Below are 21,144 nucleotides of genomic sequence, written 5' to 3'. Positions count from 1 at the left end.
TTTTTGAGTAAACTATTTATTTGGTGTGGTCACACTGTGTTGCACTGCACGTGTGCGTTCGTAAAGAATAGTTTTATTATTTTTGCGGCCAAGATGACACAGGCCGAGATAGTAAAACGGCTCCGCGAGGAGTTCGATAATGAGCACAACGTGGAACAGAAGCCAAAGAAGAAGGAGGACCTGTTAGCCGCCACCAAAAAGTTCCACCAGCGTGTTCTCAACCTGTTGACCATTCACAAAGTTCCCTACTCGAAGAAAGAAGGTAAAACAATTTATATCATCCATCTAGGAAGTCACTAAACCTCTCTCCTTGCAGATGAAGACACCTACGAGGATTACCTGCTGCCAGACGACAATAAATCGGCCCCAAAAAAAGGCAAACAACAAAAACTTCCTCGCAAAGAACTAGAGGATTCCGACGACGAGGATGTGGACGAGCGAATCGCATCGATTAAGAACAAGCTCCGGCAAAAGAAAGGTCCCACAACGGAGCGCCAGCAAAAGCGGCGCGAGGCCAAGAAGCTGAAGCGTAGCAAGGGCGTCCAGAAACTGCTCCTCTCTTCCGCCAAGAACCTGAAGAACGAGAACGTCAAGCACCAGAAACTAAAGAACGGAGTGGTGAAGGCCGAGCATGATGCGGATCCGGAAGACACCAAAGCCCAAATCCAGCCGGTAAAGGTCCAGCCGGTGTACAACCAGGAGGCCAAGATAGTCTATTCCAAGGTTGACTTTGCCGCCAATCCGGGTGGCAAGACCAAGAAGTCGCACCAGAACCCCAAGGAGATCCTTAAAAAGCTGCGCGACACAAAGAAGCACATCACCGAGCTGCGCGAGAAGGGGGAGGCGGATAAGGCGGCCGAGATTCAGACGGACATCGCATGGCGCAAGGCGTTCGACAAGGTCGAGGGCAAGAAGGTCAAGGACGACACAAAGCTGCTGCAGAAGGCCATCAAGAAGCGGCGAGTGGAAAAGAAGAAGGCAAAGACCAAGTGGTCCGAGCGCAAGCAGAAGGTGGAGCACGACATCCAGAAGCGGCAGAAGAAGCGCCAGGAGAACCTCGACAAGCGCAGCAAGGACAAGCGCAACAAAAAGCTGAAAACGGCCAGCAAGAAGGGTCGCATCATACCCGGCTACTAATTCGACTCTAGCATTAAGTATAAAATTCTGTGTAATATGTAAGTTGAATATCCCCGTTGAAAATCAACTCAGATTACTGTAGAAAAAAGAGTAATCTTTTTTAAAATTCACCTTCGACTTTCGATTTGGAAATTCTCGGTCTCGGCCATTGACCAAATTCCCTCATATACCAAAATTTAAGGTTTTCGTCTTTTGTGTTCACTGTATGTCACTATCCGTTCCACTGTGCGTGTTCCGCAGACACTACAAGCGGAGGAGACCGAACAGCTGTTGCCGATAAAAACTATCGATTGTTGTCGTGTAATTGCGAAGCAGTTTGCTGAGATTTTTCCCCCAAGTTCAATATTAGCGTGGCTGCCAAAAAGTCGCGACTCGCGCTTACAATCAAATTTAGCCAAGTAATTACCAGGAGGTTCCCGACTTTGTGGGACTGCGGCATCGGCAAGAAGAAGCAAAGCTGGGCGAGAGAAGAGCAAAAGCAACGAGAGACACAGCACGCACACAGCCACACAAATTACGTGCAGAGCGCAATCTATTCCCCCATTTTCCACTGAAAATAACCGCACTGCAGGCGGAAAAGCAGCCAATTGCGACGCATTTCGCACTGCAAAGGTGATTCCGTGCAACGAACTTCAGGGCAACCCCAACTGAGCACCGCAAGCACCAACGGCAGCCACAACAATAACTTTGCAGATCGGAAGAGCAGCAAGAAGAAGCAGAGAGGAGCACTAAGCGACCAGCTGAGAAGCAAGGGGAGGAGGAAACACCGCACAGGGGGAGTAGAGGAGCAGGGGAAGCGAAGGAGGCGAGGGAGGACCAGCAGCCACCATGAGCATGGTGCGGCGGATCATCCTGCTGGGCCCCAAATACAGTGTCTGGTCGAAGGGTAAGTGCTGTCGTTACTTTTGGCCGCTATTTTTGTTTTTGCTCCCATTGTTGTTGTGCAAATCGCATACGTAACTGCGTCATTTGCTGCGCCAGCGTCACGTAGCCGCCGCGAATCAACAACACGAAATCCAACGAACAAAACAGTTCCCGTTGCCTGCAGCTTAGCGCTTTTCGATTCCAATCCCATTTGGCTTATCAACATTGCCCAGCCGTGGCTGCTGCCTCTCGCTAAATTGTAAATTTTGTCTAGTTCGAACCAAAACACTGAGTGAAGGTCGTCTTCTTTCGATATCAAAGCTGCTCGCGGTCAACGGCAAGCAGAGGCGCCGTTGGGTGGGGATCGATCGACCCGACTTTGCCAGCGTCTTCCCAGTCGGACGGGCGTCATGCGTTGCTGGTCCAACTGAACTTGAATTGTTTTATAAGGGGCCCGAATGGCCAGCTAGCTTAATTATTGCTATTGCCACTCTGACGCAATGGCTTTTTACTATGATTTCATGTCTCTGGCAGAGCAATTTCTTACACATTTTTAATGGCCAGCAACTTGGTTATTATATTTGTCGGCCTGCAGGTGAGGAAAGCGGAGAGGCGGAAGTTTAGCCAACAAAAGCTGCACTGGAAGAAACGCAGAAGCAGTTGAAAAAGTGGCAAGTCATCTGCGATATCGGAAGATGCTAATTGCCCTTGGCCTTTATTTGTTACCTCTTTGTTGTCCAATCTAGTGAGTTCCTCTCCCTCAAAAGGCAACGTAGTTATCAGTTTAATATCTCTGTGTGCTTGGGAGAGGAAACATTAACCCCGGTGGCGGACTCGTTGCTTCCATATTGTGTTCTTGCTGCATTAAACTCAATTGGGATCGGGAGCTCAGAGTCCCCTCTTCGATAAGCATTCAAAGCTTAATTTAATTATATTATTTTATGCCCTCAGGAAGCGCTGTTGGTCAGACACAGAGCACAGCAAGATGTGTCATCCTGGGCGCTCGAAACTCCGAGGTCAGCATCTGGGGCGTCCGACGTTTCCACTTGGCCACTAGGAACTGTGCCATTAGCCGCCTGGTAAGGCTAGAGCCCGCGGTGGCGATACCCGCATACATTGACATCACGAACGCCACCACACGATCGCCTGACGACCTGGGCAGCAGCACCACCGGTAGTGAGAACGCGACGGGAAGCGATAGCAGTACCAGCGCGTCTGGTGAAGGCTCCGCCAAAAGTCCCGGCGGGTCGGGGTCAGGAGCGAGCACGACCAGTAGCGGAGATCCACCGGGAGGCGGTAGTGACAAGTTCCTGTCGTGTCCGAAGTGCGGCAGTGCCTGCACACAGGTGGAGACGTTCGTCAGTTCGACTCGGTTCGTCAAGTGCGCCAAGTGCAACTACTTCTTTGTTGTGCTCTCCGAGGTCGAGACCAAGCAGCGTACCAAGGATGAGCCCAAGAACCACCGCAAACCGCCGCCGCCGCCCCAGAAGATCATGGAGTACCTGGACAAGCACGTGGTGGGCCAGGACTTTGCCAAGAAAGTGCTTGCTGTCGCCGTCTATAACCACTACAAGCGCATCCATCACAACCTGCCCCAATTGCATCAGCAGGGAAGCGGTGCGGCCGGTGGATCCGGCGGTGGTGGACTGGAGGGAATTCCCCGGCCCGACCTGCTGCACATAACCGGGATTGGTCACACGCTGAACAGTACGCCCGGCAGTGAGCTGCCCCCCAAGGCGCCCGCCCAAATGGGCCTGGGCGGCGGTATGGGCGGGCCAGGACTGGGCAGCGGACTCAGCGGATCCTCATCCAGTCACTCGCGAGGCGGCGGCGGGGACAACCGCCCTGGCTCCGAGATCCTGGACCGACAGTCCAATGATGTTAAGCTAGAGAAAAGCAACATCATCATGCTAGGCCCAACGGGATCTGGCAAAACACTAATAGCTCAGACGATCGCCCGCTGTCTGGACGTGCCCTTCGCCATCTGTGACTGCACCACGCTGACGCAGGCCGGCTATGTGGGCGAGGACATCGAGAGCGTCATTTCCAAGCTCCTGCAGGATGCCAACTACAATGTGGAGCGCGCCCAAACGGGTATTGTCTTCCTAGACGAGGTGGACAAGATCGGTGCTGTTCCTGGAATCCACCAACTTCGCGACGTCGGAGGCGAGGGTGTCCAGCAGGGAATGCTCAAGATGCTGGAGGGCACGGTGGTCAATGTGCCAGAACGCAACTCCCCGCGTAAGCTGCGAGGGGAGACCGTCCAGGTAGACACCACAAACATTCTGTTTGTGGCCTCCGGTGCGTACACAGGACTGGACAGGCTTATCGCGCGTCGTCTCAACGAGAAGGTAAAGGAGAGATCTTCGTCAGAACCTTGCATAACTTATCCTAAAACCCTTTACCTTCCTAGTATTTGGGTTTCGGCATGCCCTCAACCAGCGGATCTGGTCGTCGAGCAGCTCAGGCAGTCGCCAGTCCCATGGACAACGATCAGGAGGAGCGTGATAAATGCCTGACCAAGGTGCAGGCCCGTGATCTCGTTGAGTTTGGCATGATACCGGTAGGTGTGCAGGGGAAAACACAGAATTATATTTACCAAAAATCGCGTCTTGTTTCGTAGGAATTCGTTGGCAGATTCCCGGTTATTGTGCCCTTCCACAGTTTGAACATCAGCATGCTGGTCCGTATCCTGACGGAGCCCCGCAACGCCCTGGTGCCACAGTACAAGGCTCTGCTCGGCCTCGACGATGTGGACCTTACCTTCACCGAGGACGCTGTCAAGTCGATAGCCCAGCTGGCGATGGAGAGACACACAGGAGCACGCGGCCTGCGCTCCATAATGGTAAGCAAGCAACTCTTGGCCCTTTACCCTTGTTTAAAAACTTTATTCTTGTCTTGCCTAGGAACAACTGCTACTGGATCCGATGTTCATAGTGCCCGGATCAGACATTCGAGGTGTTCACATAACCGCCGATTACGTTCAGGGCACATCAACTCCCGAATACAGCCGCGACGCGGACACCCCGGCCTCTGGGACCGTTGCCGCTGACTCGGAGACCACAAACGATAATGATAAGAACTTTGAGGATAGTGAGAAAGTACGACTAAAACAGTAGATCAGAGATACCGATACCGATACCCACATCCAAAGCCAACCAAAACACAGAAATCAACTTCAACAGGACCTTATTTTCTTTCTATTTAGATCTTTCTTCTTATACTTCCTCTTTAGCTTGTTTCCTCTTTTCTATTGCTCGCTTTCTTTCAAAGAATACTGTTCTACCTTAAAGCTGCCTTCTGTTTCCCCACTCTAACACGTTCATATATCCTTTAGTTTGGTTTGACTGATAAATCGGTTGGTTCGTCGTAGCTCCTCCCTTCAAGCCCCATCAATCTGTAAAATATGCCCGATAAGGAGTGAATGAAAGAGCATCCCTAACATCCCCAAACCCATATGCATCTGTGATTCATAAACGACGAGCAGCGCAATCTTTTGAGCCCGACACAGTAGTGAGCAGAGTAACCAATTCTAACGGGATAGATTAATTAAATAAAAGCCACATGTTTTTTTAAAAAATACCCAATACACGTAGGATCGATCGGAAATCTGCAATGTTGGCAGGGTGTGGTCGAGGTCTGTACCTCTGGACTCCTCGGATCCTAGGATCCTCTCTTGCATATACCAATTATATTTACAATCGTAAAAATATATCTAGGCAAATTTTGCATAGTCTAAACTGAGTTTCTAAATGAGTTCTGGTTGCGTTATAATGACGACAAACGAGAGCAGCAAGTTCTACTTTTAACTACTTTAAGTTGAGAAATCAATTTTGAAAATACAAAAAAAGAATTAATAAAAAAAAAAGAAAATAAACAATATAAATTGCATAGTTTTTATTTGTGATCGAATTTTGATATAACGAAAAGGAATATTTTATTGGAAAATATGAGGGCCTTGGGAGAGGGTGCACATTGCGATGGGGCCTGGTCAAGTCTCTAGTGCCTGAAGCCTGCCTCTCCCAGTATGCCTTTAATATGGAGGTGTTTTGGCCAAATATCGATTGCGAGATGTTCATTTTTGTTCTACCCATTGAGAAAAGGCAGAGGGAATATACGTAAATATACCCTTGCAGGGTTTTATAATTTCAGTCAGTTCTTGATCAGCATCAACAGCCTAGTTGATCTAGCCATGTTCATCTGTCCGTCCGTCTGTGCGTTTTTACGCAGACTAGTCCGAATAAAACTTTGCATATATTCTTCTGCTATATATGTCGGAACGGGCCGGATTGGACGACTATATCATATAGCTGCCATACAAATAATCGATAAATTTTTAGAATAAACAAGAAAGGAAGCTAACTTCGGCACGCCGAAGTTTGTATACCCTTGCAGATATTATTTCATTACATTTTACCTATACTTATTATGTTTACAGTTTGACAGTTACAGTTTTGCATTCCCAGCTTTACATTTTCTCTACATCTACCGATCGTTTATATGGCAGCTATATGATATATTTGTCCGATTTTTATAAAATTTATACCAAAATTTTAGAATAATAAAATAAGCTTATATCCCGAAGTAGATGAAAAAACGTTGAAAAACAAGGAAGCAATAATTTTTTTCCTAATAATTTCCCGATCGTTCCTATGGCAGCTATATCATATAGTCGTCCGATTTTCATAAAATTTTTACCAAAATTCTGAAATATTATAAAATGGTCATATCTAAAAAACGGTGCAAAAATGCTTAAAAACAGCAAAGTTATAATTATTTTTCTAAAAATTTATCGAACATTTGTATGGCAGCTATATGATATAGTCGTCCGATCCGGCCCGTTCCGACATATATAGCAGTGAGAGTATATAGAAGACTATATGCAAAGTTTCATTCAGATACTTTTAAAACTGAGGGACTAGTCTGCGTAGAAACGGACAGACGGACATGGCTAGATCGAATCGGCTGTTGATGCTGATCAAGAATATATATACTTTATAGGGTCGGAAACGTGTCCTTCAGTGCGTTGCAAACTTCTGACTGAAATTATAATACCCTGCAAGGGTATAAAAATTAGAACTAGGCTGTTTTTTAATATTATATATTTTCATAATTTTTGAGATATTGCAATTTTTTATTATTTTAGAATTTCGGTTTTAATTTTATGAAAATACGATGATTATATCACATAGCTACCATAGAAACGATCGGCAGAATGTACAGAAAAATGTAAAGCTGCGAGTGTAAAACTGTAACTGTCATACTGTAACCATACATTTTCAGCATTTAAATTTGAAATATAAATATCAATCCCAAATTATTGTATGCTATGTATAAATATACAACATTTGTTTCAACATTTCTTTTTTATTTATAATTATTTAACCAGAACGGATCGATTCTTAATGATCCCATTGCAATCTGCAAGGGTATACAAACTTTTACGTGCCGAAATTAGCTTCCTTTCTTGTTTTTATAATCCCAAGTAAGTACGACAAGTTTTATAGACAAATCTTAAAGGCTTTATTTTTAATTACTTTTATTTTATTCATCATTAAAATTCAACTAAATCTGCAGAACTCATAATAAATAATCTGAATTTATTGCACATATGGACTAAAAGTAGTTCCTTGTTTTTGTTTGTTTTTCTGTTTCTTTTTCATTTCGTAGTGTATAAATTTGTATAAAAATTTGTAAGTTAATAAATATCTTTTGACGGCCCTCAATCGTTCTCCTCTGAAATGAGCAGCTCGTACTCCTGTGCCGCAAACCGATCCCAGTCGGAGGTCTGTAAGTAGAAGAAACTATTAAAGAAACACCACAGCTGGGGATACCGGGGACACTAACATATTCGTCACGCTGTGAGGCGAATGGATCCCGTTGTTCGTGATCCAGATACTTCTCCAGGTTGAAGAAGGTATCAAAGAATACGTGCGTCATTTTGCACCGCTTCAGATCGCCCAACGTGATGCAGTCGCGATTCGCCGGCTTAATCATGTCCAGCATCTGCAGAAAAGAACATATTAATTTAATAAAGGACCCCAAACGGAAGATTAAGAGTGATCCTCACTTGGCAAAGACAGTCCTCGAAAGGCAGGCATTCGATGCCTATACCCTCCATCCGTTGCTGCTGCTCCTCGTAGAAGTACTCCAGCTCGTACATGGAGAGCACCCCATCGCCGTCCACGTCCATGCAGCGGAACCAGTACTCGATGGCCGTCGGTGTGCGCTTGTCCTCCTCGGACAGGATGAACCACACGAAGTCTGTATAGGACATCTTTGCCTCGTCCTCCGGAGCCTTTTTGTTATCGCTGCGCGTTACACAGCCCGAAAAGATCCGCTCCACGATGCGCGTGGATAAAGCGTGGTCACTGTGCTTTGCAAGATCCTCCTGGCTGATCAGAAGGTCATGATCCTTGTCAAGCTCCCAGAACTTGCAGTAGATCACGTAGAAGTGCTCGTAGCTGAAGAAGGCCATTATCTGGTTGATGTCCTCCTCCTCCTCCAGCAGGCTAATCATCTGTGGACGGTAGGGCTGAGTATGGGGATTTAAAAGTCGGTCAGAGTGTGTAGCTCACCTCCAGAAGATCGGACCGCTTCAGCTCGGATATTGTGATCTTGCCGCTCCAACTGCGGTTCACCGAATAGAAAATGCGCGCGATTACCGTGTGCACGTATCTGGAATGGAACTCGGTGGCCTCCTTGAGAAACGCCAGGCCGGGGTGTGTGTCCACCACATCCTGCACCATTGGCACCAGATCCTCGGGCACGATGTATGAGCGGAATCTCTGGCCACGCGACAAAATGTACACGAATCTCGAGGCCGCCTCATGGCAATACACGTTCATTCTGAAAGTAACAAAAATAAAGTAAGATGAGGAATATTCGAGGAAGGATTAGAGCTTACTGTTTCCAGAACTCGACGAACCGCTGGCGCTCGACAAGACCCGTGCTGGTCGACTGGCAGAAGACCATTACCGGCAGGCGCCAGTAGAAGGGCAGGCCGCAGATCTTTAGGATGCGGGGCAGCTCATCCTTGGTCACCTGGTTGTTGGGAAAGCTGTCGAATGCGGAAAGAATGCCACGAATCACCCGCTCCATGGCGATCGTGGGCTGTGGTTTGCCATGGGGAAAGTAGAACCTGTCAGGGAATTAAGTAATCAGAAATGAGATTTCACTGGGACGCTCGGATCCTCTCACCTAGGTATGTAGACGCTCTTTGTAGAGCGGATCTCCTTCTGAAGCAGATTCTGTTCCGGCGGCGGCGGCGGAGTGGCGTGCAGCTTGACCTGTCGACAAATATGAGGCAAAATTAATATCCCTCACTAACTGTTTACATTCGCTTGTTGTGGCTGCCAAAGCGCCACTCAATAAAATTTGCAATTTATTCTCGAAAAATGTTCTTTTGTTTACGTTTTCGCGGAAACTTTTTCTCACTCTCGGCCACAAAGCCGCAGACAGCCACGCCCATATCGACGTATGTTCGCCCTTTACCTTTGAATTTATTATTAAATGTTTGCCATTCAAATAAACACCAACGAATTGTTGCCTAATTTAAGCGGTGAGTGGCCGGCGGAGCAATAGCAGCAAAAAAGTATTTGTTTAAATTAACTTTTCGCTTTGGTAAATAATGGAAACATATTGGGCCCGTGGGATTTTTATGTTGCGAATTTTTGGCCAGTACATGGTCTGTGAGTTCATGGAAAAATTGCATAAAATTAAAGGAGGAAAAGGCGGAGGCGGAAGCAAGACATCTTGGGCAATACATTTTATTTGAAAGATAAAATAAAGAAAGTATAAATCCTTCTGCGGGGGCGCCTTATTGCATGTTAACATTTCATACCGAATGACCGTGAAATATAATGGAGTAAAACAATTAACAATGTTTCAATTATATATCTAGTTTCATATTTTTCTGCACCTAATCCTCAGATCTAAACGGACTTTAATCCACGCACGGCCATTCATGATTTTAAAACTGTCAACGACGACATAAATATTAATCTTCTCTGACGACCATCACCACATCGGCAAGCTTACCACTCCCCCTCCAACCAAAAGGCAAACAATTCATTGGCATCTACGCCCATTACGTATACGCCCGGCTACACATCGTTTATAGTCAAATATTACGCATACGCATTGTTGCCTAATTTATAGACAAAGGCAAAGAGCACGAAAAACACTTGAGAATCGAACGCGGGCTGAATGCTGCTCAACTCATGTCTGTGCCTGCCTAAGAACTTAATTGCAAAAATAGTTTTTGGTGTTTCTCCGAGGACTGTATTTTTAGCAGTTCTGTTTGCTTTGATCAGAGACCAAGTGAGGAATTTCCCAAGCAATCGTAGTAAAGTAAAGTTCAGGAGGCGAAGAGATTTTTTGTTTCGGTAAGTCATTCATAGAATAAAAAACGGAATATGCCATGCCCGCCCGCACATGTAATTAAGTAATTAAACAAATCTACTCAAAATAAAAAACCCCAACCGTAGCAACAATCAGCACAAAACCAACAAAAGCAACAAATTGCATTTCGAATCGCTGAAAGTGATGATGATCATGTGTTGTTTTGTTGTATTGAATTCGGTTTTGTGTTTGCTCGCCTCATTTTTGTTGTTTTTTCCTCCTCCCTCCGATATTTTGCTTTAGCACGATCGCGCACTGATCGTAAATGCTTGATTTGATTGTTTATATACGAAAATATGCATACTACACAAGGGGCACTCGATGTGGGTAAGTGAGTCCACTATAAATGCCGCCGACTAAGCCCCGCACGAAAGAAGCTGAGTAGTCAACAGGTTCTCCTGATCGCCGTCAGAACACATTTTAGAAGATAGCTTTTTGTTGAATTCATTAATACTATTATTTCACGATTTCAATAAAGGTGCTGTTCACTCTTCATTATACTCAATATTGGCCGCCTCAAAAATATACTTTACTATTTTAAAATTTTTTAAATTGTAAAATTGTAAACATTAAAAATAAGTTTTACTTTAAACATTAAATTAAATAAGCTGATTAAAACAATAACAGAAATGATCCCCGAATTAAATTATTTTTTTTTTGACTTCGGTCTTAAATTAAAAAAAAAAAGATTTCTCAAAAGAAAATTCTTATAAAATTATTTTTATAAAGTTTCTGCAATGCGCATTTTTAAGTCTTCTCGATGGAATTTAAAGGCCAAAAAGGTTCTGATTGCTAAAAATGTTCAATGTCTTGATTCGCTATTAAAACCTTATTTATTAAAAAAAAGTTATTCGAAATATTGGTAAAGATAATATTTAACTAATTTTAATTGTTAGAAATAAAAATTAAAAATTATAATTTAACTCCAAATAGCGGTTTGTTAACCTAATAAAAAAGAACAAAAGATAATGTATTTTCAGCTCAGTTATTCTCGATTTCCAATTGGGCCCCTGATACAATTGCAAACTGCAATGGTATTCAAACCTCGGGTATTCGAATTTTGCTCCTTTCTTGTTATTAAATTAAATTCAATTTGTTTTAGGAATACTTAAGTCTCACAATACATTCAATTTAATATTGGAAAAATATTATTATAAAAATAAACGCTAAAATTTTCAAAAATTCATTCATATTTTCATGATTTAATAGAAACATTATTTGCTTTTAATTTAAAAATCTAATCATTTTAATCATCTAAATCATTTTTTAAATAATTCATATTCTTAAATAACAAGATTTTTTTTTCAAGACATAATTATCCGATTTAATAAATTTTATATGCCTTTAAATTTGCACAAACTGAAGAGTTTTCGAATAAACAAATAACCGAAATAAATATACAAACAATAAAATAAGAAAAAAAGGATAGTATTGTGTCAGTCTGGAATCGAATTCGATCAAGTTTCTCAAAGTAAATTCAATGTTTACTACAACTTTTCTGCTACCTTGCATTAATTTTGTTTAGATTATCGATCCTTTAAAGCTAAGCTTGTGAATCAGATTCCGAATGGAATCTGCCTCGAGTGGCTACCCCGTTTCACTCTCACTAGGTGCTGAATAGCCATTATAGCTATCTGCCGCCACCGATTTTCACCAGCCATTTGGCAAGCGTTTCTCGTCTCGTGGCGTCTTGGGGTAACCTTAAATCAATCAATGATGCAGCGCACTCGCACCGATAACAGCGGCCCACAAAGAGCCGAACGAAAACAAATGTGCAATTGCAATTGCTCGATCTTCGGCGGGAAGATGAGGGGATGAGGCGATGGGCAGAGGGGTAGTGCCGTTTTCACAGTGTCTTCTGGCATTTTCAACTGTTAGATAACACCCCCGAGCACACGATTATCAACCTGCAAACGGGTGCGAATTCCCGTCAAATTCTCCATTGAACAACACTCACCTTGAGGAGACTCTTGGGCGCAGTGTCCGCCTGCGGGCGCTTGATGTTCAGAAACGAGTGCCGCACATCCGGGCACTTCTCAAACATGAGCACGCGCTCGGCCACGGAGCCGCGGGTGAGGAGGTTAACTGGAAGTAGACGGAACGGAACGCCTGGAGTGTGGGCACGTTTAGGATGGGGGGGATTCGGTTATATTACTTTTGTCCTGGCCATTGGCGAGGGCCGCCCGCGCCCCGCTCGTCGGTTTGACTTTATTCAACGTTGGCATCGTTGTGCTGCCCGATGTTGCTGGCGTTGCATCCATCGATGTTGCTGATGTTGGTGATGCTGCTGCTGCTGGTGTCGATGTTGCTGATGTTGCTGCTGCGTTGGCGGCCGTGTGGCCGGCGTTATCAGTGGCGCTGCGACTTGTTGACTTGCGTGTGGCTACAACTGCTGCTGATGCTGCAGTTGTTCCTGTTGCCGTTGGCTTCTCTTTGGTTGCCGGCTTGCCTTCGGCACTGTTTTCTTTGGTTTTGCTTGACTTGCGACTTGTGGTCGCTGGCTCGCTGCCTTTATCACTCACTGCGGTGCTGTTGCTGCTGTTGGCTACAGCCACCGCTCTCGTGGCGGGAGCATCCACTACATCTATGCTAACAGCCACTGGCCCGCTCGCGCTCCTGCTGCCGTTGATGCCGGCCTTGCTCTGTTTCTTGGTGGGCTGCTCGGAAGTTGCTAACTTTTGGCTGCTGCTGCCCAGGGAATTGCTGATGTTGGTGGCAACGGCCTTACTGCTTTGGCGCTTCTTGGCGGTGGCCGTAGCCGCCGGTGAGTCCTTCTGCTGCTGGATCAGCTCGCTGATCTTAAGCAGGTTGTGCGTCTGCTGCTGCGAGAGATTGTTCACGTCCAGGTGCAGGTTAATATCGTAGTTGAGATTTACATCGGGCAAGGCTTTGCTGGCGGAGACAGCGGCCACTTTCTTTGGCGACTGTAGGACTGGTTCTGGGACGGCTGTGTAGCTGGAGGTCGCAGGAGCAGATGCCTTTTTCACCTTGCCATTTGATGTGATTTCAGACTTCTTCAGGCTATTGGTTTTCCCTCGCTGCTCCTTGTCCTTGTTCACGAAGCTGGTGACCATCTTTTTCAGACCCTCGGTGTCCGCCGTGGGAGAGGCCACGTCGGACAAGTCCCCGGTGCCTCCGGCATTCGTGTACAGTTGCAGCAGTTCCGGTGGCGGGATGCCGCGGCTCTTCCACGTGTGATAGATGGCGTCTGCATGCTCGTTGATCTTTTTTGACAGCTCCGCGATCTCCGCATTAGAGTCAATGTCGGAGACGGGGACGGACGCACTGGAACCAGGTGACTTGGGGGATAACTTGGGACTGGCGCCCGCTCCAGACCCCGCTGGCTTGCGAGTCGTGGTGGTCGTCTTGATGGCACTCGTCACCGCCACGGAACTGATCACGTTGCCCGCCGATCCGCTGCTAAGCTTCTTGGTCTTGGTGGTCGTGGTTGTCGTGGTGGTGCTCGAATTGGCCTGCATTTTGTTGTAGTATCTCTAAAGCTCTGTGTGTGTCACTAGTAAGTTGTCGCGTCTCTTTCAGAGTCGTTTTCGGAAATCACATTTTCACTCCTCACATTTTCATTTCAATAATTTATTGGATTCTTAATTCGTTCTGTATTTAATTTGCTTTGTTGCGTTGTGCTCGAGACTCACATGCGTTTCATTCACTTTTCACATTTTCAGCGTTTTCAACTTTCCTCGGTAGAGACTGCGTATGGCGAAATCTATTTATATAAAAGAAAATACCAAAATTTCCTATTTCGTTTATTTCAGACGCCGCCGAATCCGAAACATACACACAGACACGCACCCCACGAAAGTATACACGGATACGGGATCGGGACCAGGCATCGCATCAGCAGAATATCGAGCAGATACTCTCGGACGTACGTAAGACGCGTACACACGGCGGGCACAGTGGTTTCAGGTCAATTTATAGTGGATACACGGGGACAGCTGTCAAAAACAATTATAATGTCGTTTGATTAATAAAGGCCTCACACCTTTAGCTCTTTAGCTCGTGAGCAAATATCGCGTCACGTTTAATGATCTCTTCAATTCATTTGGGTTTGGTTGAACAAACAGCAAAAATTAATCAATTGAGGTAATTGAGTCTAAGTGCAGCCCACTGTGCCTGCGTAAGATAGGACAACGGTGGTCGAAAGAATAAGGAGATGGGGATGTTTTTAGGCGACTTCCCACGTGACTTTCCTAATTAATAAGAGTTCTAGTTGCTATCTATTTAACTTTATAACATCGTTAAGAATCTGCTAAGTTTTATTAAAGAAGGAATTCAGTATGATTTAGCTGAAAGGCTGCTAATAAACCTTAAGAAAAAAAGTTTATAAGGCAAATTGAATGTTAATTTGAAAAATAGCTGCGGTAAACATTTAGACAAACATCATTTTCTAAAGAAACTGGGATGAGTAATCCATGGGCAAGATAATACGAATTAAATTGACGCTTCTACTAGCTTGACCGCTGCTGCATCGATGCCGTTGGGGCGGTGTTTTGTACTATTTCGCCGTTTTTACGTGGGGATGGGAGACGCGAGATCGTGGATGCTGGGAAATGCCCGACGGGATGAGACCGGGAGCTGCGTTTGCGGCTGCCACTGCGACTGCTGCTTCTTCAACTTTGTACTATTTATTCGAAAATAAATTTCGAAGTAGTTGCTGCACACACACACACACACCCAGTGCACTTTACATATGCCGCGGGGTGTGTGTCTGCATGTGGCTGTGGTGGTGCTTATGACGTACATATGTATGTATAGTTCTGATATTTGTCTGCCTTTATTAATGTTTTAATTGCATTTAGGCCCGGAGGCGCGCGTGCTGACGACAACGGCTTGCCGAGACACCGAGAGATTCCGTCATTAATTAATTAACCAACCCGTGCCGAGCAGAGGTTAATAGGAATTTTCGCGGCACGACACTTTTCGCATTTTTTGGGGTGAAATTCGCAATGATGACGATGACCGAACAGGAAAACACACGCGGCGGCCGTCCCGTTGAATATTTTGGAAAACTCTGGCAAGCTTCCGCTTGGCGAGTCTAAAATTAACAGCAAACAGATCAGAACGGAGCGGAGCAGCCCTCAAAAACCGGAGATCCGAAGGCGGAATTCGTATATCTGAGCGGATAGCGGTGCACGCGCTGCTGCTTGGATCCGTGTTGTTACTGTAAATCTTCAGCCGCTGAAAATAACATCAGCCTCCGATCCGATATGAGCCGTGCTGAGAGCGAACGAGCGACCGAACGGATGAGTGAGTGAGAGTGCTTGCCAGTGCGAGGTGATCTCAGCTGTTGCTGCTGCTGCTGCAACTACGCTAATGACACTCGCGGCCACCAAGAACGAGCGCTCCCACACACTCGCGACCTGCGATCAGTGATGCCGTCATATTTTGGGGACTATCAGGAAACTAATCCAGCTACGGGGAACTATAGATTTTACGACTTTTAGGGACCAAGGATATCGTGTTGAGACCCTTTAAAGCAGCAATGTGTATGTAGTGGCTTTCTTAACTAACGGTAATGTTTTCGTACTAACTTTGTCCTTAAAGAGTTGTCAAAAATGTTTCTCTCTCCGGAGAGAGAGAGTGATTGCAAAAACAAATCGCGAGTATGGAGCAAAAATGAAGATTGTCGCAACAAAAAAATGTACATTAAATTAAAAATGTTTTAATTTATTTTTTAATCGTATTACTTCGACACGAAGTATGAAGTTAGCCATCAACCGCCATTACAGGATTATCCCTCGCATAAATTGACGAGTGTTTCCCTGAAGGGTACCGGTAATAGTTCAATTTTTAGAGTATGCAATGAAAATTGACAAACCATATACATTTACTTGCAGGCACCTTCACTTTCAAAATAACTGATAAATGTCAACTAATGACTAGGGTGCCAGCACTATCCGATTGAGTGAGAGAGCGATGCGCTCATTACTTTTGGCGTTCTTTGAGCAGCTGCTCCGCTCTGCACGTTCTCTCACTTACCCCCACACGACGACGCAGCGCCAGAAGCAGCGACGCCGGCAGAACACTTGCCGTCGTTTACCCACTCACACACACAGACAGACGCACACTGGCAAGCGCCGATCCATTGTCGAACATAGAAAATACAAAAATCAAATCATAGGTGTTTGTTAATTATACACTGTGCCCTGGAGGCTGGGAGTCATGGTTCACATGGCAGCTTTGACAAAGCGTGCGAATTGGAAAGAAAGCAAGGGTTACCTAGATGTTACCCCAGAGTCAAATTTGAAAATATCACATGAATGGGATTTTGAAACCCACAAATACTTAATTTATAATAATACCCCTTAATATTCTTGGCTTATAAATAAATAAATAAGGTTACATTCATTTCAGCTCCATCTTCACATATACGTTCTTGGACTACTAGGACTTTGAAATCCCTTAAAGGGGTTAAATAATGTAGCATAGTTTTGGTCTACATTAAAGGGGATTCCAAAACTTATTGATTTCGGTTGCACCTGTAGGGCATTCAAACCGTCACCCAAAATCACTCGTTCTTCTCCAGTTTCAGTTTCGTCTGCCTCATTGAACAGGAAAACAACAACAGCTACGGATCGAAGCGTTTATCTCGCTTATTTGCTAATGCTAAATGATTGTCTTGTGCTTCTCCTCCATCCTCCTCGCAATGTTTGTTGCAGTCAGCCGTCGCTTTATTTGCTGTTTTCTTCGATTTCATTTGTTGCTGTACCCATTTTGTAGGTTCGCTATGTTTATGTTATTTAGCAGGTGGGCGGGTGACTTTTCGTTTTGTCTAAAGAAACCCGAATATGTGGAATAAATTCAAATGCTATTCATGTTTTGAATACTATTTTTTTTTAAACAATTTCACACGCAAAGCCCACACACCCACACATCAGACATATAGGAACCGCAAGTGCGGCTAACGATGACGCCGATAGCGACCATAATGATCATAATGACGATGATGATCGGAGCCCAGCTTCCGGTTTTGCGCTTTAGCAATTTTTTGTAGGTATTTGCCGTCTAACTTTATACATTTTATTACCAGCTTTTTTGTATTGTTTTGCGGTATATATGTATGTAATTGATTTAAACCGAAAGATCTGCCAAGCCTAACATGTGTCGGCTGTCACATGAAGTGACAGTTATTTCGGTTAAGTTCCATATTAGGACTGGGCATTAAGCGTGACATCCCGGCCAGCTGGATTAGCCTAAAACTTGACCCAATTCAGCCAACGTGTTGAGCGGTCGCACGAAGCGAACAAAAGGCTTTTATGCCAAAGTGGGATTGACAAAAAATAAATGCAAGCGCCTACACACACAAAAATAGAGACAAAAGTGATCTTAAGGCCAATGGCTCGACCATAGAATACCTGGTACTAAGCTCTTTCTAATTTTATTTACTTAATATTTCTTTATACATATATGTATGTATATTTCTTAAGACAAATCTAAATTAATTGTAAACTAATTTTATTGTAACCACAATTAGTGGTTTATGTATAAAAAAGTTTACAAACGTTTCCTGAATATAACATTGTTTCACGAATATACCCTTGTACTCTTGCACATAAGCCCCAATCACATGGGTGGAAAATTCGTTTGACAATGGAGGTGCGAATAGATCGATCGCTTTGGCAAAATCCATAAGCAGCTTAGACCCTCACCTAGCGATTTCATTTTTGGGCATTTAAAGAGATTATTTAATAGCTTATAAAACAATCAGGGGTTCATCAGCATGCGCAGCAGCATTTCCTCTTCAACACGCACACGCTGCGTATGCTTAATTGCGCATACGCACTGTAGGACCACCTTGGCCGTCTTTCTGCTGCTTTCCTTTTCTTCGTTTGCCCATTTTATTAATAATGATATTGAACATTGACATATTAAATATGCTACTTTCCACGCCCCCCTTTTCGTCGCAATGTCAGGCAGAACTAAAGCTCGGCCAGAGCCGTTCTCGGAAGCCTTTGAAATGTGGCATCGGCAAGAACTTAACTATTGACATTGGCCCATTGCGATAGCCGCACTTTGTTATGGCTATTATGGTTATAAGCCAAAAGCCGTCCGTCGACACTTTCCTCCGCACACCTTCCACTCGCACTCGTGTGCATTATACTTTTGTATATTTTTGGCTAATTGAATTTGAACTGCAGAGGCTCTGCGCTGGCGGGAGAAACTATAAAAGCCAGGGCCTGAAATGCAGGCGATGCAGGTTTCCAACGACCAATCGCCGCGAATAGTCCGCCCCAGTGAAATATTCAGAACTCAGGCATCCTTTATGTAAAAAGTGTTTGAAATATTATTAGTGAATTTGCAGCTTTTTATGTAGAAAGTGTGATATAGGCGGGATATAGTGACGCAGCCAGGAACCTAAAACACAATGGAGAGGTACGGCTAGACGATCGTTCAATCCGCTGGAAGTAATTCATTTAAAATTTTTGAACTTTTTGGTCCAATGCTGCAGCTTTGCAGTAGCAGCCGCGCAACTGGGGCCACACTTTGCCCCCCTGTCCAATGGATCGGTGGTGGACAAGGTCACCCCCGATATGGCCCACCTTATCAGCCCGTACTGGAACCAGTTCCCCGCCATGGACCCCATTTGGGCCAAGATCCTTACAGCCTACATGATCATGATCGGCATGATTTCCTGGTGCGGAAATGGCGTGGTGATCTACATATTCGCCACCACCAAGTCGTTGCGCACGCCCGCTAACCTGCTGGTCATCAATCTGGCCATCTCCGACTTCGGTATCATGATCACCAATACGCCCATGATGGGCATCAATCTGTATTTCGAGACCTGGGTGCTCGGCCCAATGATGTGCGACATCTATGCCGGACTGGGCTCGGCCTTCGGCTGCAGCTCCATCTGGTCCATGTGCATGATCTCTCTGGACCGCTACCAAGTGATTGTCAAGGGCATGGCCGGCCGGCCGATGACCATTCCATTGGCCCTGGGCAAGATAGCCTACATCTGGTTCATGTCGAGCATTTGGTGCCTGGCGCCCGCCTTCGGCTGGAGTAGGTGAGTGTCCTCGAAAGAGCTTTTAGTTGTATATTAAAGAGAATTTCTAAAACAAAGAAGACCCCGTAGAAAATAGTCGGAAGCAGTTAAGAGTATTCCTCAAAGGCTTGCTAACAACCAATTTCTGATAATCATATCTTAATTGTGTCACAGGTACGTGCCGGAGGGTAATCTGACATCGTGCGGTATTGACTACTTGGAGCGCGATTGGAATCCACGCTCATACCTGATCTTCTACTCGATCTTCGTCTACTATATTCCGCTGTTCCTGATCTGCTATTCCTACTGGTTCATCATTGCTGTAAGTAGCTTTGGATTTTCCACTTGAAAGGGGCTATATATCCCCACTTCCCTCCTTAGGCTGTATCCGCCCACGAGAAGGCCATGCGTGAGCAGGCCAAGAAGATGAATGTCAAGTCCCTCCGCTCCTCTGAGGATGCCGAGAAGAGCGCCGAGGGCAAGCTGGCCAAGGTCGCCCTGGTCACCATCACCTTGTGGTTCATGGCGTGGACTCCATACCTGGTCATCAACTGCATGGGCCTGTTCAAGTTTGAGGGCCTCACACCGCTGAACACCATCTGGGGAGCTTGCTTCGCCAAGTCGGCCGCCTGCTACAATCCCATTGTATATGGCATCAGGTGGGTGGATCTATTCAAATATATTCCACCAGTCCATGACAGATTCCTTTCTCCTTCCCATGTAGCCATCCCAAATACCGCTTGGCCCTCAAGGAAAAGTGCCCTTGCTGCGTGTTCGGCAAGGTCGACGATGGCAAGTCCAGCGATGCCCAGTCTCAGGCCACCGCCAGCGAGGCCGAGTCCAAGGCATAAATCCTGTGGCGCAACAACCAGAACAGCAACAACAACAACAACAACATCTAACTTCTTACAACAGCAACAAAAACAACAACAACGGCAAGAACAACTGCAGCAACAGAACGAAACGCTTTCGAATAACATCAATAACAACAATAACAATGAACAAAAATTTATGCAAATTTCTTACATAACAAAAATGTAAACTCAATAATTAAAACTTCTGCAATGTCAGTTAAAGACAACAAAAGCTTAACAAAAAAAAAAAAAACAAAATAAATGCAAACGAACTAGAAAAGTTATTGGAAATGTTTTTTATTTAAATTTATGAAGTTTAGGAGTTGAGTTGCATAAATCGCATGCTCTTCAGAGCAGCTTATTCCTGCAATGATTTGAGTTTGTTTCGAAACTACGTTATTCCAACTGGTCAACACGATTTCTCAAAAACGACTTAACCGATTGTCCTACAATTTGCTGAATATGTACAGCATACATGCGAACATCGCATAGACTAGGATAGGTCAAGTAGTTTTTTTATACTGTAAAATAGTTTGATTTAAAAAAAAAAAATTTAAGTGGCTCCAATTTGTATGTTTGAATATTTTTTAAATATCCTAGTTCATGTGATGTCCGCATACATCGGCCCACCCAGTTCCCCAGATTCTTGTTGACCATGGCACTACCTTTTTTCCAGTGGCTCCACTTTGAATTTAAAATTTCCAAACACATTTCCAACGCCCTTTTTGTCTATTTTGCAGTGTAAAAAAACTACTTAGACCATCCAAAAGATCCTAGTTAATGCGATGTCTGCATGTATGTATGTATGCTGAACATATTCTATAAATTTTACAATCGGTCAGACGTTTTCAAGAAATCGAATAGACCAGTTGAAAA

General features: G+C 44.8%; 4 protein-coding genes across 5 annotated transcripts; 3 read left to right on the top strand and 1 right to left on the bottom strand.

Annotated features, from left to right (window-relative positions):
* The first annotated feature begins 24 nt into the window (after positions 1-24).
* Positions 25-1,247, top strand: Surf6 (Surfeit locus protein 6). Its single transcript, XM_017172015.2, has 2 exons — positions 25-262; positions 317-1,247. The coding sequence occupies exons 1-2, from the start codon at positions 94-96 to the stop codon at positions 1,135-1,137; spliced, it is 990 nt and encodes a 329-aa protein (XP_017027504.1). The 5' UTR covers positions 25-93; the 3' UTR covers positions 1,138-1,247.
* ClpX (Caseinolytic protease chaperone subunit) lies at positions 1,223-5,901 on the top strand. Of its 2 annotated transcripts, none has more exons than XM_070286947.1 (6): positions 1,223-2,023; positions 2,953-4,352; positions 4,415-4,564; positions 4,625-4,846; positions 4,908-5,102; positions 5,375-5,901. In XM_070286947.1, the coding sequence occupies exons 1-6, from the start codon at positions 1,966-1,968 to the stop codon at positions 5,402-5,404; spliced, it is 2,055 nt and encodes a 684-aa protein (XP_070143048.1). In that variant the 5' UTR covers positions 1,223-1,965; the 3' UTR covers positions 5,405-5,901. The 2 variants fall into 2 exon arrangements, with proteins under 2 accessions (XP_070143048.1, XP_017027371.1); XM_017171882.3 differs by having other exon boundaries at positions 1,225-2,023; positions 5,339-5,901.
* Positions 5,902-7,574: 1,673 nt separating this feature from the next.
* LOC108078311 (uncharacterized) lies at positions 7,575-15,599 on the bottom strand. The gene is made up of 9 exons (XM_017172317.3): positions 15,167-15,599; positions 12,560-14,112; positions 12,362-12,489; positions 9,202-9,290; positions 8,909-9,142; positions 8,580-8,850; positions 8,072-8,521; positions 7,849-8,007; positions 7,575-7,789 (listed from the first exon to the last, which is right to left on the bottom strand). Exons 2-9 carry the CDS (start codon positions 13,881-13,883, stop codon positions 7,724-7,726), a joined length of 2,721 nt encoding a protein of 906 aa, XP_017027806.1. The 5' UTR covers positions 13,884-14,112; positions 15,167-15,599; the 3' UTR covers positions 7,575-7,723.
* Positions 15,600-18,609: 3,010 nt separating this feature from the next.
* On the top strand, positions 18,610-20,552 carry ninaE (neither inactivation nor afterpotential E). Its single transcript, XM_017170216.3, has 5 exons — positions 18,610-18,798; positions 18,875-19,435; positions 19,589-19,736; positions 19,796-20,073; positions 20,139-20,552. Exons 1-5 carry the CDS (start codon positions 18,791-18,793, stop codon positions 20,263-20,265), a joined length of 1,122 nt encoding a protein of 373 aa, XP_017025705.1. The 5' UTR covers positions 18,610-18,790; the 3' UTR covers positions 20,266-20,552.
* The last annotated feature ends 592 nt before the right edge of the window (positions 20,553-21,144 follow it).

The sequence above is a fragment of the Drosophila kikkawai genome, chromosome 3R (genome assembly GCF_030179895.1).
Source record: "Drosophila kikkawai strain 14028-0561.14 chromosome 3R, DkikHiC1v2, whole genome shotgun sequence".
NCBI classification, from domain to species: domain Eukaryota; kingdom Metazoa; phylum Arthropoda; class Insecta; order Diptera; family Drosophilidae; genus Drosophila; species Drosophila kikkawai.
This window is presented reverse-complemented; position numbering and strand designations above follow the sequence as displayed.

Excerpts from the sequence above, each read along its gene's own strand:
- LOC108078311 (XM_017172317.3), bottom strand. The coding sequence starts at position 13,883 with ATGCAGGCCAATTCGAGCACCACCACGACAACCACGACCACCAAGACC. Across the intron at positions 8,522-8,579 it reads AGCGGTCCGATCTTCTGGAG|ATGATTAGCCTGCTGGAGGA; the intron begins GTGAGCTACACA and ends TACCGTCCACAG. Across the intron at positions 7,790-7,848 it reads CCTCACAGCGTGACGAATAT|ACCTCCGACTGGGATCGGTT; the intron begins GTTAGTGTCCCC and ends TTCTACTTACAG.
- ClpX (XM_017171882.3), top strand. The coding sequence starts at position 1,966 with ATGAGCATGGTGCGGCGGATCATCCTGCTGGGCCCCAAATACAGTGTC. Across the intron at positions 4,565-4,624 it reads TTGAGTTTGGCATGATACCG|GAATTCGTTGGCAGATTCCC; the intron begins GTAGGTGTGCAG and ends CTTGTTTCGTAG. Across the intron at positions 4,847-4,907 it reads GCGGCCTGCGCTCCATAATG|GAACAACTGCTACTGGATCC; the intron begins GTAAGCAAGCAA and ends TGTCTTGCCTAG.
- ninaE (XM_017170216.3), top strand. Across the intron at positions 19,436-19,588 it reads CCCGCCTTCGGCTGGAGTAG|GTACGTGCCGGAGGGTAATC; the intron begins GTGAGTGTCCTC and ends ATTGTGTCACAG. Across the intron at positions 19,737-19,795 it reads CCTACTGGTTCATCATTGCT|GCTGTATCCGCCCACGAGAA; the intron begins GTAAGTAGCTTT and ends TTCCCTCCTTAG.
- Surf6 (XM_017172015.2), top strand. The coding sequence starts at position 94 with ATGACACAGGCCGAGATAGTAAAACGGCTCCGCGAGGAGTTCGATAAT. Across the intron at positions 263-316 it reads TCCCTACTCGAAGAAAGAAG|ATGAAGACACCTACGAGGAT; the intron begins GTAAAACAATTT and ends CTCTCCTTGCAG.